Here is a 13,486-nt window from a genome sequence, read left to right as displayed (position 1 = left end):
ACGGCATGAACAGGTAAGAGGGTCCAGTTTGAGGGGGAAGAGGCAGGATTTGCAACGGACCCCGCGGCATGAATGAAAAATGATCGCTTATCCCGGCTGGAAGAGAAGTATTGTGCCCATGGTTGTAGTTTTTCATGACCTAGCTAAATGCAGAGGTGACAAAAACGCAACGGCAGCAGGTTAATTGATCCAAAGCTGGATTTTTAAGAAACCCACCCCCCTGGTTCGTTGTTTCTGCCCTGGTCGTTGATGGTTGAGCCCCCACGGGCATGTGCGAGGGGTAACCTTTCTGCCAAGCCGGGAAGGCTGAACACATCTTATCTTATCTAGATCCGAGCCAGTCGGGCAGCTCTGTTGCTGTGGAAACTGGCCCTGCATCCCTGGCTTGGCGTCAACATTTTTTTGAAGCGCGTTACTCCGGCTGGACTCGCCTAAGCTGGAAACGCATCAACGGGACCTGCATTGGAGGTCTCTGAACGCGAACACCTACGCCACGCTGTCACTTTTTTCTTCCACTTTTCCCCTCGACAAGCCGCCAATCCGAATCTCCACAACCCTTTAGCCTCGCATCATCACCCTTGTCGGTGCATGGAAAAGGTGTTGGCCATGTCCGCATCAACGCAAAAAGCCACGAACCTTTTCCAAGTCTTTCTTCGATTGCGTCCGCCGCCAAGTGGAGCTACCGCCGCCCCTGGGGAACGCTTCTTGGCAGTCGAAGAGCCAGACGATGACAGTACCACGCCCAAGCACATCACCCTGAACCCACCCAACGATCGACGACGTGCTATCGAGAAGTTCGCCTTCACACAAGTTTTTGAGGAGGATGCGACCCAGCTAGACATTTTCCATTGCATCGGCGTGGCCGACCTGGTCAAAGGAGTGCTAGCGCCATGTGGCGGGGATGGGACTGATGCCCTGCTGGCTACGTTGGGCGTCACAGGATCCGGCAAGGTTGGTGGAATGTCCTCGAGGACAGCGGTCGGGGAGACAAGCTAGACAGTTACTGACAGGAACCATGTGTGTTCATAGTCTCACACGATCCTGGGGTCCCGGTCCCAACGCGGCCTGACCCAACTCTCTCTCGATGTTATCTTCCGATCCATCGGCCCAAACATCCTCGACTGTGATTCCAACCCGAGCCTCGAACACTCGATCGCAGCGTCAGACCCTTCCGAGGCTGTCATCTTTTCCGCCTCAACGTTCCTCGATGCCGTATATGTTGATTCGTCGGCGCCCCTTCGAGCTAGCGCAAGAGCCGCAACCCCCATAAGCGTAGGGCATTTTGCAACTTTTCCCCAAGCCGATCCTACTCAGCATGACCAGTACAGCCCTAGTGGGCCGGAGCCAGTTCAAAGACCGAAGAGTGTTCGCATAGTCAGCCGTGAGGATTCTGTGGCGCCGTCTTCCCCAGCCTCGACCCCCAAATTAGCAAACAGACTTGCATGTGAAGCCAGGGCGAGCCGTGCCCGTGGCATTGCTGTATTTCGTAGCAATGGCGCGGCCGGGCCCCTACTTTGCAGTCCTCAACGCCAGCAAGTGCGGAACGGAAACAGAGCTCACCAAGGGCAGGGGCCCTTGAGGCATTTCATGGCCCCAACCACATCACGTCTGAGAAAAGGTACTAAATCTGCATTGCATTCTCAGAGCGAGTCGATCGGACCAGGACAGACACCGTCACGCCGTTTACACCGACCATCAACGTTCCCGCAACAACCCGATGTCAGCGCCCTCTCCGTGTCCTGCGACCCGGCGGCCGAGTACGCCATCCTCATTTCCATGTACGAGGTGTATAACGACCGAATCTTTGACCTCCTAACCCCACCGATCAAATCGACTGCCACCAATGAGTACCGCCGGCGCCCATTGTTGTTCAAGCCGACCGAGGCATCGCCGGACCGAAAAGCGGTGGCCGGGCTGCGCAAGGTGATTTGCGGCAACCTGCACCATGCATTGATGGTGCTTGAGGCAGGCTTGCACGAACGGAGAGTAGCTGGGACCGGCAGCAATAGCGTGAGCTCACGTAGTCATGGGTTCTTCTGTGTAGAGGTCAAAAAGCGGATTAAGGACAGCCGGAGGAACAGGGGGGAAGTGCCTTGGAGCGGGGGTGCTCTCACCGTGGTCGATCTAGCCGGGAGCGAGAGAGCAAGGGATGCAAAAACTGCTGGGGCGACGCTCGCCGAAGCTGGCAAGATTAACGAGAGCTTGATGTACCTGGGCCAGTGCTTGCAAATGCAGAGCGACGCAGCCAACAAGGATAAGGTAAGTGGTGCCAGCCAATGCAAACACAGCACAAACATTTTCTAACCAGTGCCCAGCCCAACCTTGTCCCTTTCCGGCAGTGCAAACTGACAGAATTGCTGTTTTCCAACTCGTACCCCTCTTCCTCGGGGTACTCGACAGGGAGACACCGAAACCCACAAAAGGCCGTCATGATCGTGACGGCCGACCCCCACGGCGACTTTAACGCGACATCCCAAATCCTTCGGTACAGCGCTCTCGCGCGCGAAGTCACCGTCCCCCGGGTCCCGAGCATCACCCAGACGATCCTCACCGCCACTACGCAGGCACCACAACAACCGTCCACCACCCCCACCGAATCACCCACTCTCACCCGCCCCTTCTCACCGCTCGGCGGCCCGAAAGGATCCGTCCACTACCCGCGCCTCCTCTCCTCCCCGCCCAACATCGTCCGCAAAGCCTCCCCGACAACCAGCAACCGCAGCAACAGCAGCAGCGAGATGCACCGCTCCACCATGGAGGCGGCCGCGCTCGAGATCTCCCGCCTCGCCGAGGAGGCCGACTACCTGCGGCAGGCGCTCGACACGGAGCGCGCGGCGCGCCACGAGGCCGAGTCGCACCTGCTCTCTATGGAGGACCGCATGATCGAGCTGGAACAGGCCATCCGCGAGGACTGCACCAACGAGTTTGAGCGCCGCCTCGAGATTGAGATGGCGCGCTGGCGGGCTACCATGCAGGTGGAGATGGAGCGTGGGGAGGAGCATTGGGGGCGTAAGATTGAGGTGTTTGAGCGGAGTATGGCCGTTGGTGGTGGGGGTGGGAGTGGGAGTGATGGGGAGGGGCTGGACTCGGATGAGGATAAGGAGAATGTCCTGGTCGAGGACGTCCACCAGGAGAATGAGCGGTTGCGCAAGGAGAACGAGGCGCTCCGGCGCGAGGTTGCTGGCATGGGCCCCACACGGCGGATGCCGCTCCAGGAACGGGGGAGTGATGCCGGTATGGCCGTCAGGGGGAAAGCCGCGGTGGGTCCTGAGACGGGGAGTCCTCGGCCTGGGCGGGCGACCAGGGGTGGCGGTGATGACGAGGGAAGCTTGCTGCTGCGGCTGGAGAAGCTGCGCGTTAGTGACGCCCAGCCGTCTTCTTCAGCGCGGAACACAGCGAGCAGTGGGAGCCCTAAGAAGATACGCCGGCTACCGGCGAAGCGGTGGAATGCCGTTCATGATGATGATGACCTTTTTTAAAATCTTGTAATTTTCGGGTTTTGGGTGCGGGTTGGGTTTGGGAAATGATGGCTCCGATCTGGGCCTACTGGCCTGAGATACCACCTGGCGGTGGGCCGGGGCAACTGTTGGCCTATGTTGGGAGTCTGGGTTATGTCTGTTTGGTTTGATGATGTTCGGATATGTATGAACGACTGACACGGCCGCTTAATGATATTGTCTTTTCTTCTTCAGGTTTGTCGCAAGAGGAACGTCACTGCATCTACTTCGCCGTTATGGCTAACATCTGTCCCGACAACCCAGAGTAGGTCGATTTGTTTTTCTACCTATCTTACTACCCCTTTTCCAAAGGCAACTCTTGTCTCCCGAGTCCCGTTCCGTAGCTGGCCGTCTCGTCCCGTTTCGAGGGCGAAGCACCGCAACGAGTTGCCCAGAGCTTGGCGGCTGCCTGGCTGAGGACGACGCCATCCATTATGTACCATTGGACCGCCCCCATATCCGTCCTCATCCCCTTCCAAGTCTGAAGCGAGTGATTCACGTGCAAGCGACGCCAATTGCAGGCGTGCACTGACCAGTCCTGGACAAGTATAAAAGCGAGCTTCCCCGCGCTCCCAGTGCTCACAGGGGATTCTTTTCCCATGCACTTATCTACGCCTGACTAGTCGCGGAGATCATGCAATCCACGCTAGTGTGGCGGTATGCCCTAAGGGGCTGCCGTTTCATGCCTGTGCTTCGGACGCCCCCCTTTGTCCGGTATGAGCGGGCCGGGCACAATTTTTGATGTCTTTTTCACTGTGTGCATCGTTCGCTGGAGGGTGAGCGGTGCCATGGGGAAGGAGTTCCAGGCCTTGAGGGTGGGGTGTTCCCGTCGGGGAAGCTCCAGATTGGGGGGGTTGCAGGTTGAGGGGTGGTTGGTCGTCCATCGCCGTGCCGTGTTTCTGTTCCTCTCGGCGGCTTGGAGCTGGAACTTTGGGACTTGGAGGGGCGGCACTTGGCAGAAGCCGAACCGAACCGAACCGAACCGAACCGAACCGGTCTCTCGGGAGGATTGGACCTATACATAGTAGACACAACTGCAGTTGGACCTTTGTCCCGCTATTTCAGTATGCTGTTGGGAAGGAGAGAGCCAAGTTTATCACAGACGAGCATGAGATGTACGCCCCTCAACCCAACATGCCACTGCTCTGGTCTTCTCCGTTGGCTCGCCTATCTTAACTGTAGCTAATATGCCGAGAAAGAGGATGGGGCCACTCTTGTTTTTGGTGTAAAAGCCGTTTGGGTACCAGGCATGTACAATCCTTCCAACCCTTTTCAACCAAAGATAGTACCCGCTGTGTGTTGGGTCGCTGGGCTTTTTGGACCACTCAAGCGGCGTACCGAGATTTCCTGGCTCTTGTGTCCGGGAAACTTGTACTGCAATGCTACCCTCAGCTGACGTTTTTAGCCGGATGGTGTGTGAGACCTGTGGCCTTCCAAGCTCCGGCCTGATGGTGGCGACCAACATTGATTGTCCCAGGTGCGGTCCTTTTGGGGGCGATCTAGGTCTCACCGTGGACGAGATGGGCTCCGTCAACTGTCACGATTCAATGTGTTTGTGCTTGCGGTGGGCTAATGAAGCAGCCAGAGAGCGCATCCTCGCCCAGTCTATCAACCTGAGTCCGAAGTACGTGGAGCCTTAGGGCGCACTGGCATGGAGGGATCCGAAATGACGGAATCCGAAATGCCGCAGGAGGTGGAGGTGGACGATGAGTTCTCGCGGCTGTGGCAGCGCCATCTCACCGCGCTGAGGGACGACTTCTCGGCCACCAGCGTACAGGCGCTACCCAGTCTGCCTTCAGAATCACGCAGTTTCGATGGGGAGGCCGTGCCTAACCAGGGCCTAGCACATCCGTGGAACGAGAAGATCGAGTCGGTCGTCGATGTGCTGGACGAGCTGACACTGTCGGTATCACCACCCTGTCGGCAATTAGGGGAGTGACTGACAAACGGCAGACAAAGCCCCATTACGACTGATACTTACAGCCCAGAAACGCCTTGGTTTCCAGACCGAGACGGGTACGCGGAGACAGCGCTCTCATCCCCCCTGAATTCCAGTTGCCCCAGGATAATTGGGTCCCCCATGGGCCTGGGATTGCCGGATTTCCGCGTGGAGGACTATTCGGAAACAGCCCTCCCCGACCTCAAAGGAAAAGGGGTTAGCATCGCGCAGACCTGGAGCCAAAGAAAACCGCCTCCGCCCTGGCACGAAGACGCAACAGTCCCATTCCTCCTCCAAAAGCAGCTCCTCGATGGCCAACAACCCTTCCTCCAACCGTCAACAGTAACCACCGCCACAACAGCAGCAACAACAACCCACACCCCGACCGCCTCATACCACGAACCCCGGACCCCAGCAATAGCAACCCAAGTCCACGCCCTAATCCTAACGTGGGCCACACCCACCACAACCACAGCAACCTCCCACCACGGCGCGAACATGCACATGTACACGCACGCACACGACAGCAACAGCACCGACACCCTCCGCGCCACGCTCAAGCGGCGTGGTTATCGCGTGCAGTGCCGCACCATCCCCACCGACTACCCCACGGCGGCAGTCGAGACCATGCTGGACCGGTTCCTGGAGCGGTCGGCGGCGGACACGTTGCTGGTGGTGTATTATCGGGGGTGGGGGTGTTTGGGGGGGGATGGGAGGATGGTTTTTGTGAGGTACGTTTTTGTCTTTTCCTTTTGTTTGAGGGGGGCGAAGGAGGTGTCCCCGTTTGGGTATGGGGTCGTTGTTGACTACGTGTTGAGCTGCGCTGACGGCGTGGTAGCGGGCCTGGTCCCGGGGCGAGCAGCTTCTTTTGGGACGATGTGAGGGATTCGTTGATGCAGGTGCCTGGGGATGTGTTGTTGGTGTTTGACTGCATCGCCTTGCCCGGGGCTAGGGCTGAGCAGCTCGAGATGAGAGTCGAGGCGGGAATGGTATCTTCGCCGTCCACCAAGCAACTGCTGGGGGTTTGTGTGCCATCGTGGTATCACGATCACGAGTGGTCAAGGGGCTTTCCGGGTGATGACATGACGCAGTCATTGTGTAGGATCCTGGATGGAATGGGGGACGTGCCGGCTCTGTCGGTCCACAGGCTGTGCTCACTCATGAGGGAGGATCTACGGGACACCCGACTGGCATCGGGGGTGTTCGTCAGCCAGCTGGGCGGTGGGCAATTGTTGGATATCTATATTCCGAGGCTCACAACCTCACCGAGAACCGCGAGGCAAAGCATTAGCTTGTGGTAGTGACTCGGCTGTTCTGGGTCGACCTCAGACTGGCCGTTCCACATCGCGAGCTTCCAGGGCTTTGATGATGCTGCGAACCGCTTCGTAGCGTTCGTAAGCTCGGAAACAGTGTTTGGAAGTGAAGCAGGCCGATAGTGGGTGGATGATCCGTTGATGGAGCACTCTTTCAGCTGGGAGTGTACGATGTATGTATGTATGTATGTATGTATGTATGTATGTGCTCCAATGGGAATGACGAAGTTTATATGGGGGAGCTCAGCATTCGACATTGGGCGGGGAGAGGCTATATGGCGCTCGGCTTTGGGTAGAGATAGGAGGTCGAGTTTTCTTGAGCGCTGAGAACACCGATCACGAATGGCGTATGACCGGGATGAAGAATGAAAGATGATGACTGTAGGCTGTGTTGAGAGCGGTTTATAGATTCTGAATTCTACAATATGATGATAACAGCCTCCACCACTGTACCAAGTTGTTCATTGTTATGGCCTGCTATCCCTCATATAACACCCCAACGATGTGATCTTGGTTACGGTCTTTTCTTCTGGCCTAACTAGTAACCACGCACCGGTGATATCATTGAGAAACAAAACCCACCCCGCCTTGTGACTTTCCCGTTCCCAAAGCCACTACATAACGCCACAGCAGCAGAACCACCTCCTCGACATGGAGTCGGTCATAATAACTGGCTCAATGGATTCTGAGCTCCCAACTTTCACTAATGTGTTGTTGGGTTCTCGACGCATTTGATTCCGGGCAATGCGTAACGGCCTAGGCAGCTGTCCAACGTCGTCCGAGATTACATCGGAAGTATAAACAAGCTGGCTTATTTCTCTTTCATCGCCGGTAGGTCCCAGGTCGATCCCTGGTGGTGCAGTGGGAGAAAGAAGTTTTACCACTTCCCTGTAGTTGTTCTGGACGGCCACCTGCAGCGGAGTACGTCCCATCCTGTCTGTAGCGTCAAGCTCCACGCCTTCCGTGGCCAGAAGGAGCTTCACCACTCCGGCATGCCCGTGCGCAGCCGCGATGAACAAGGGCGTGCCGCCGTCTCCGTCTCTTGGGTTTAAGTTTCTGCCGTCTTGAGCCACTTTAATTTTGACCGTCCCCGCCCGAGAATTCAGTTCAATTCCCGGCTGGGCAAGTAACAGCCGCACGATTGGCTCGTGCCCGTACGAGGCAGCCAAACCGAGGGGTGTCAGTCCGTACTTGTCTTTGGAATTCACGTCGACACGGTTGCCCCCTGAGTGCAACAGCAGCTCGGCGAGGTGCACCCGTCCGTTGACCGCCGCTCTCGCCAGCGGGCTCTGGAGCCGGTTGTCCCGGGCATCCGGATCAACACCGTCTGTCTCCAGCAGGAGCTGAGCGGCTTCTCGATGTCCGTGCCTCACGGCCCACCATAGAGGGGTGCGGCCGTACTTTAGATCCCGAGCGTTGAGGACGACAGGGCCCCCATGCTCCGACTCCTTGTCTTGATTCATCGCAGTTAACACGGCCTGCACCAATGCTCGGCGTCCGATAAATGCTGCCCATGCGAGCTGAGTCAGATGAAACGTGGTGTCCCGCTCTCTGCCCATCAGCCTAAAGAAGAATTCGTTCTCCGTATAGACATCATCCACCAAGGCGTCCGTCAGTGAAAAGGAGAGGACCGGCTTCGCCGGGAGGGGCGATTCCAGACTGACCCTCCCAGAACCCAGCAGGCGCTCGACCACTGCCTCCCTACCGAACCACATTGCCCACAACAATGGCGTCCGTCCTTCCTTGTCCGCCGCCTCCACGTCCACACCATGGCTCGCAAGCAGCAGGTCTACGACGGCTTCGTGCCCAACCTGAGCGGCCCAGGCGAGCGGTGACATCCCGGCGTAGTCTCGGTCGTCCATCAATCGCCCACGTTCGAGAAAATCTGAAACCTGTCTCTCCAGCCCAAGGTGCGCAATGAGGTGCGCCGCGCTCAGCCGCATGGGAATCATCATTTGTCTCACCTCCACTTTCAACTCGGGCTCCTTCCCCGCATCCAGTGCTTCGCCGTCTTCCTCACTCTTCTCAGGTGCTTCTTCCTCACTTTGCTCATGTACGTCTTCCTCGCCCTGATCGGATGGTTTTATCTCGATCTGGGCGGACACTAGCTCAAAGAGGCCCATGGTGGCCGTAAGCATTTGACTCGCAGCCGCAACGTTTTCCTCGCGATCGAGGAAGCCGAGGATTAACTCGTCCGTCTTTGGAGAGTTGAAGCTCTCACGCGCATGATGGCCCCAGTACGAGGCGGCATACGAGTATAGCGGGTGCTCCGCACACCGTGCCTTAAGATCCTCGAAGGTTAGGAAGCCAGTGGGTGGAGGCTCGGAGAAAGCGGTAAAGGACAGATATGACACGCATGTTGCGGCAATAGTCGGCTCTTCATTCGGATCCAGGATCAGTGTTTGTGGGCATTAGGTGGCTGTTGCTCGAAATATTCGCGCACCGTGGCATGGATGAACCGTATTGTGTCACTCGCGACGTCGACAGTCACCAAGCCCATGCACACAGACACTACGTCTTCGCAGCGCGGCACGCTCTCCTCGATGAGAGTCGTTGAGCCGGGCTGGACGCCCAGCGCGTGCCGGAGGGCCGCTTCGGTCAGCGGCTGCTTCGCACGGAAGACCCACGTCAAGACCCTGCGAGCGAGCTTCTGTAGTCCCTTTTTCTGGCTTTCGATCCTCCTCGTGACTTGGTCGTATGCGCGGCTGAGGACCTCCCGTTTCTCATCTTCGGATGATGCGAGACGGGCGTTGTTGCCCTCGTCTAGGAACTGCGCCAGTGTCTCTTGGACTTCGGCGGGCGTGGTTTTGTCTTCTAGAAAGCTCAGATACAGCTCGGCTAAGAGAAACCTATCATCGTTTTGGCAAGTCGGTTTTGGTTAGCCTTCATATTCGGGGTCATCAGGATTAGGCGCTTACATTCCGCCCGAGGCGTTTATTATTGTCGTCATGATCTCACTCTGAAGGTCGGGCATCTCACTCACGAACCCCGCTAGTTCGTCCATGTGTCCGTTGACAAACTTCCTGGTGTCGTCGCTGCTAGCGAGCACTCTCTGCCTCAGACAAACGTCGGCATTGAACAGCTTTTCAATGACCGGGATGGGCCGCGAGGTTGCGAAGAAGCTGATCCCAAGTTGAGACTCACGCTGGAAATGGAAGATCTTCTCAGACAGCCTAGCTACAAAGGCCGTCTTCTCGTACTCGTCTAGCCCGTCGACCACGATAAAAGTCCTCGCGTGTAGCCGAACCGCGCTCTCTAGGATCTCGAGTATCTCCGTTGGCGAGGGGTCCGTTGACTTGTCCTTGCGCGACTTGTACATCTTCCGCAAACTCTCGGGGAGTGGGACCCATCCCTGGAGTAATTGCTTCGCAAGGCTTGCGAGCAGTTTTTCGGGCGTCTGTTGGGCGCGACGCTCGAAGTTGAGGTAAAGGTAGGCGATGCCAACGCTCGAGTCGTACTTGAATCTCTTACACAGATTGTCGATCACGGTAGCCGTAAGGATCGTTTTGCCGGCTCCCGGGACCCCTGGGCAGAACAGCGTAAGGCCCTTGGTATCCGCCCATTTTCGGTACGCTGCTGAGTGCAACAGCCATTGGCCGGTGTCTGGCTCCCGCTTTCGGAGGAAATCGCTTTGCTGGGGGCCGTAGTTGATGGGCGTGATCCACTCGAGAATCTCATGGGCCTCGCGGGCTTCGTCCTCACTATGCTTGCTGGCCGGGCCCTGGATAGGGGCGAGGCGGTAGAGGAGATCCTTCGCGTAGGCGGCCGCCACCATTGCTGCGTACCCCTGCCATATCTTGTTCTTGTGCATGTCCGAGTAGTCGCATAGCCCACGCACAACCAGGCACGGGAAGTCGTTCATGAGCCCCGCGGCCTCCATCTCGAAACATAGGACGCCCTTTGATGCCCACTGGTCCCGTACCAGTGCGTTCTTCATGACCTGGTTTGCAGAGGCAATGAGGCCGTAGTGTATTTCCGAGCGGCGCTTGCTTGCTCGCTCGCTTCGCTGTTCGAGATGCTCAGGGTTCTCGTACGAACACTGGTCTGTGCCACAGCTGACGGCGTGGGTGACGCTAGACTTGAAGAGATGATCTGCCGCCGGACCCGGGCGCTGGTAGTTCTTGCGGAGGTGTGGCCGTTCCTCGAAGACCTTGTTGACGGCGTCTTCAAGCCGGTGGCCGCCACTGGCGCTGTCATGATCCGCCCGGAGTCCGGCCACCGCGTTCAGCAAGATTCGTGGCGGTTGGTTGAGCGTGCCAGTCGTTTCGAACCCCCGGTCCTGCACATCTTTTCCGTAGTCATACTGGAAAACATCAGGCCTGCCGTTTCCGGGGACGCTAACCACATTATCTCCTAGCCGGACGTCGTTTTTCGGGGTCGGTGCAGCACCCCCGATACCGACCATGAGGCCGTGTTTGACGTTGGGAAAGCTGACTTGCATGTCTGCCGCTACCTTGGTCGCCGAGGTAGTTCCATACCCGCCGCTGGAGAGAACGGTAACAACGACGTTGTGCTCGCCAACTCTCCCAAACACGTAGTCGTTGCCATCGGTACGCGCCAAGGTCCCGGGACGCTTGTGCACCTCGTCGAGCATCACCTGCGCAGCGACGTACTCGACAGGCACAGCGCAGATCCAACCCACAGAATAGTCGTTTGCGCTGAGCTGTTTCGCCGATGTTGTGTTCGGTAGCTCCTGGGTGACATCTGGAACAAGGAGATGGGTTTGGCCTGGCTCAGATTCGCCTAGCGGAGTAACATTCTCAGAAGCGGCGGCGCTGTTGCTTTGTCAAGGCGCGACGGAGTCCGAATATAAACCCGGATTGGACGGGGCAGACTGACTCCTCCCGATGATCGCAGCACATTCGTTGCACTCTTCCGCCGATACCGCGCTCGGTGATTCGATAGGGGGCAGCTCCGACTCGACAGGCCGCGGTTCAGGAATGGGGATTTCTGTATTGACGCCATCAAGCCTCTTGGTAGATGGCTCTCGTGGAGTGGAGATCTGGGACGGAGCAGATGTTGAGATAGAATTGTCCACCCGGTTGCCCTGTAAGGGCTTGAGAGTGGACGGAGCCTGAACTTTTGGTCGACGGGTAGGAGCAGGCGGAGCAGCAGCGGCGGCAGCGGCGACAGCGTCAGAAGTTTTGATCTTTTTCTGCCTGCCGCATGTGAGGCTACAGCAGGGGGGCATGGCTCCCAGCGCAGAATTCAGTCCGCGGCGGCTCTAAACGGAGGTTGTAGTCCCAACGGCGTTCTCCAGATGGGGACCCTTGACTGCTATCTGGATTAATGCCCAACAATGGCTTTCAGGCTGGGGTTGCCACGTGGCTCTGCTTAGGCGCTGAGGTGCCCCTGACCAAGGGAAGCCCTAAACAATCACACCGCTGTTCCGGATTTGGAAAGCGTAGGCGCCACATGGTAGCTTTATAAGCAGGATTCCTCAACAGCTGCTCGGCAATGCTTTCATGATTGTGAGGGTGAACTGCTACAGGTTCGCCTTCTAGCAACCCTACTATATTACAGCGCTCGTATCTTTGCAAAGGGTGTAGCCCTCTGCGGGTACTTATAACACCGGAAGGACATCTACATACCCCACGAGACGTAGACTAAGAGGGGCGGCTTCGACTACGGAAACTTGAGGCTACACACCAGCGAAAAACAGCCGCCCAAATCGCGGGATATATAATCACTTTATAACACATACATCCAATCTCGGGCATATTTATTACCTATAACATTAATCATCCATATATATATCTGAAGTTTTATCTTTTCACTTCGTTTAAAGACAGGGTCGGGCTTAGATACAGGAGCAGTCACGTATCATAGTCCCGCAGGTCAGAGTCACATGGTCCCAAACCGCTATCTCCTTAAAGACTAGTGTAGGAACAAAAACGAAGGTAGATTTGGCGCCCATAACACTTAAGCGTCTGTCACATCCTTCACGCGCTACACCTCCAGTATCTTCTTGTCGTGTGTGGCCACCGTTCGATGACCCTGTGAACGGCCTCCACTTTATTAGCTTTGATGCTGACCTTCAGACACAAGCCCTCAGATCGTAGAGACGGCCAATAATTTGCTGCTCCCCGATGTACTATGCGAGCTATTGCATCTATCGAGTCAGTCAGGGGGCGAAGCAATGACGATCTTGTAAAGAGTTACAAAGGTCCGTATAATTTAAGAACGGTCCCGAGTCAGATGCCAGCCGTGCTCTCGAAACCGAGAGGGAAACTCGGCCTCGGCTTTCGCGAACAGGTTAGCTCACGACTACAAAACCGGAGGAGTCCTTGGCCTTGCGCATAGTCCGGGAAGCGGTGAAATAATAGCCCTTAAGAGGATTGATGGTTCAAGGGGTACTGACTGACTGAAGGGAAGATTGGGCGATGTTGGAATTGGCAAGTTTAGCCAGCTGCTGGCAAAGTGTGACGAACCTGTCCAGGATCCTATCCTGTTAGGGTTCAGCTTCGTTGAAGGTAATCTCTCGAGGATGCTTAGGTTCGGTGCAGCCAAAGGGTGCACAACAATAGACTTGTCTCAACAGTAGGCTTGTGAGCTTGTAGCGAACTGTAGTTGTGATTGCTAACTGGAGAACTCCCAGAGCTCTCCAGAACGAGTGGCTATATACCATCTGGTCTACAGGTACCTTCGTACTTGTGCCTACTGGATCGTCTTATCCCCTAGGCGATCCGTACTGGATCGCCTTATCCAATTCACGATCCACTGGATCGTGAATTCCC

The 13,486-nt window shown here is 56.7% G+C and overlaps 3 protein-coding genes across 3 annotated transcripts; 2 read left to right on the top strand and 1 right to left on the bottom strand.

The window, feature by feature from the left end:
• Positions 1–606: 606 nt before the first annotated feature.
• Positions 607–3,479, top strand: F5144DRAFT_488461 (P-loop containing nucleoside triphosphate hydrolase protein; the record flags this gene model as incomplete). The annotated part of the gene is made up of 3 exons (XM_066785662.1): positions 607–951; positions 1,030–2,259; positions 2,316–3,479. 3 exons carry the CDS (start codon positions 607–609, stop codon positions 3,477–3,479), a joined length of 2,739 nt encoding a protein of 912 aa, XP_066643964.1.
• Positions 3,480–5,163: 1,684 nt separating this feature from the next.
• Positions 5,164–6,727, top strand: F5144DRAFT_488669 (uncharacterized protein; the record flags this gene model as incomplete). The annotated part of the gene is made up of 4 exons (XM_066785675.1): positions 5,164–5,399; positions 5,481–6,171; positions 6,336–6,458; positions 6,539–6,727. 4 exons carry the CDS (start codon positions 5,164–5,166, stop codon positions 6,725–6,727), a joined length of 1,239 nt encoding a protein of 412 aa, XP_066643963.1.
• Positions 6,728–7,216: 489 nt separating this feature from the next.
• Positions 7,217–11,940, bottom strand: F5144DRAFT_651458 (uncharacterized protein; the record flags this gene model as incomplete). The annotated part of the gene is made up of 5 exons (XM_066793033.1): positions 7,217–9,124; positions 9,193–9,598; positions 9,668–9,702; positions 9,733–11,492; positions 11,610–11,940. 5 exons carry the CDS (start codon positions 11,938–11,940, stop codon positions 7,364–7,366), a joined length of 4,293 nt encoding a protein of 1,430 aa, XP_066643962.1. The 3' UTR covers positions 7,217–7,363.
• Between the last annotated feature and the right edge of the window lie 1,546 nt (positions 11,941–13,486).

This window comes from Chaetomium tenue (assembly GCF_020726465.1).
Source record: "Chaetomium tenue strain MPI-SDFR-AT-0079 chromosome Unknown F5144scaffold_4, whole genome shotgun sequence".
In the NCBI taxonomy this organism is placed as follows: Eukaryota; Fungi; Ascomycota; class Sordariomycetes; order Sordariales; family Chaetomiaceae; genus Chaetomium; species Chaetomium tenue.
The sequence above is the reverse complement of the archived record's forward strand: the minus strand, read 5'-3'. Positions and strand labels throughout refer to the sequence as shown.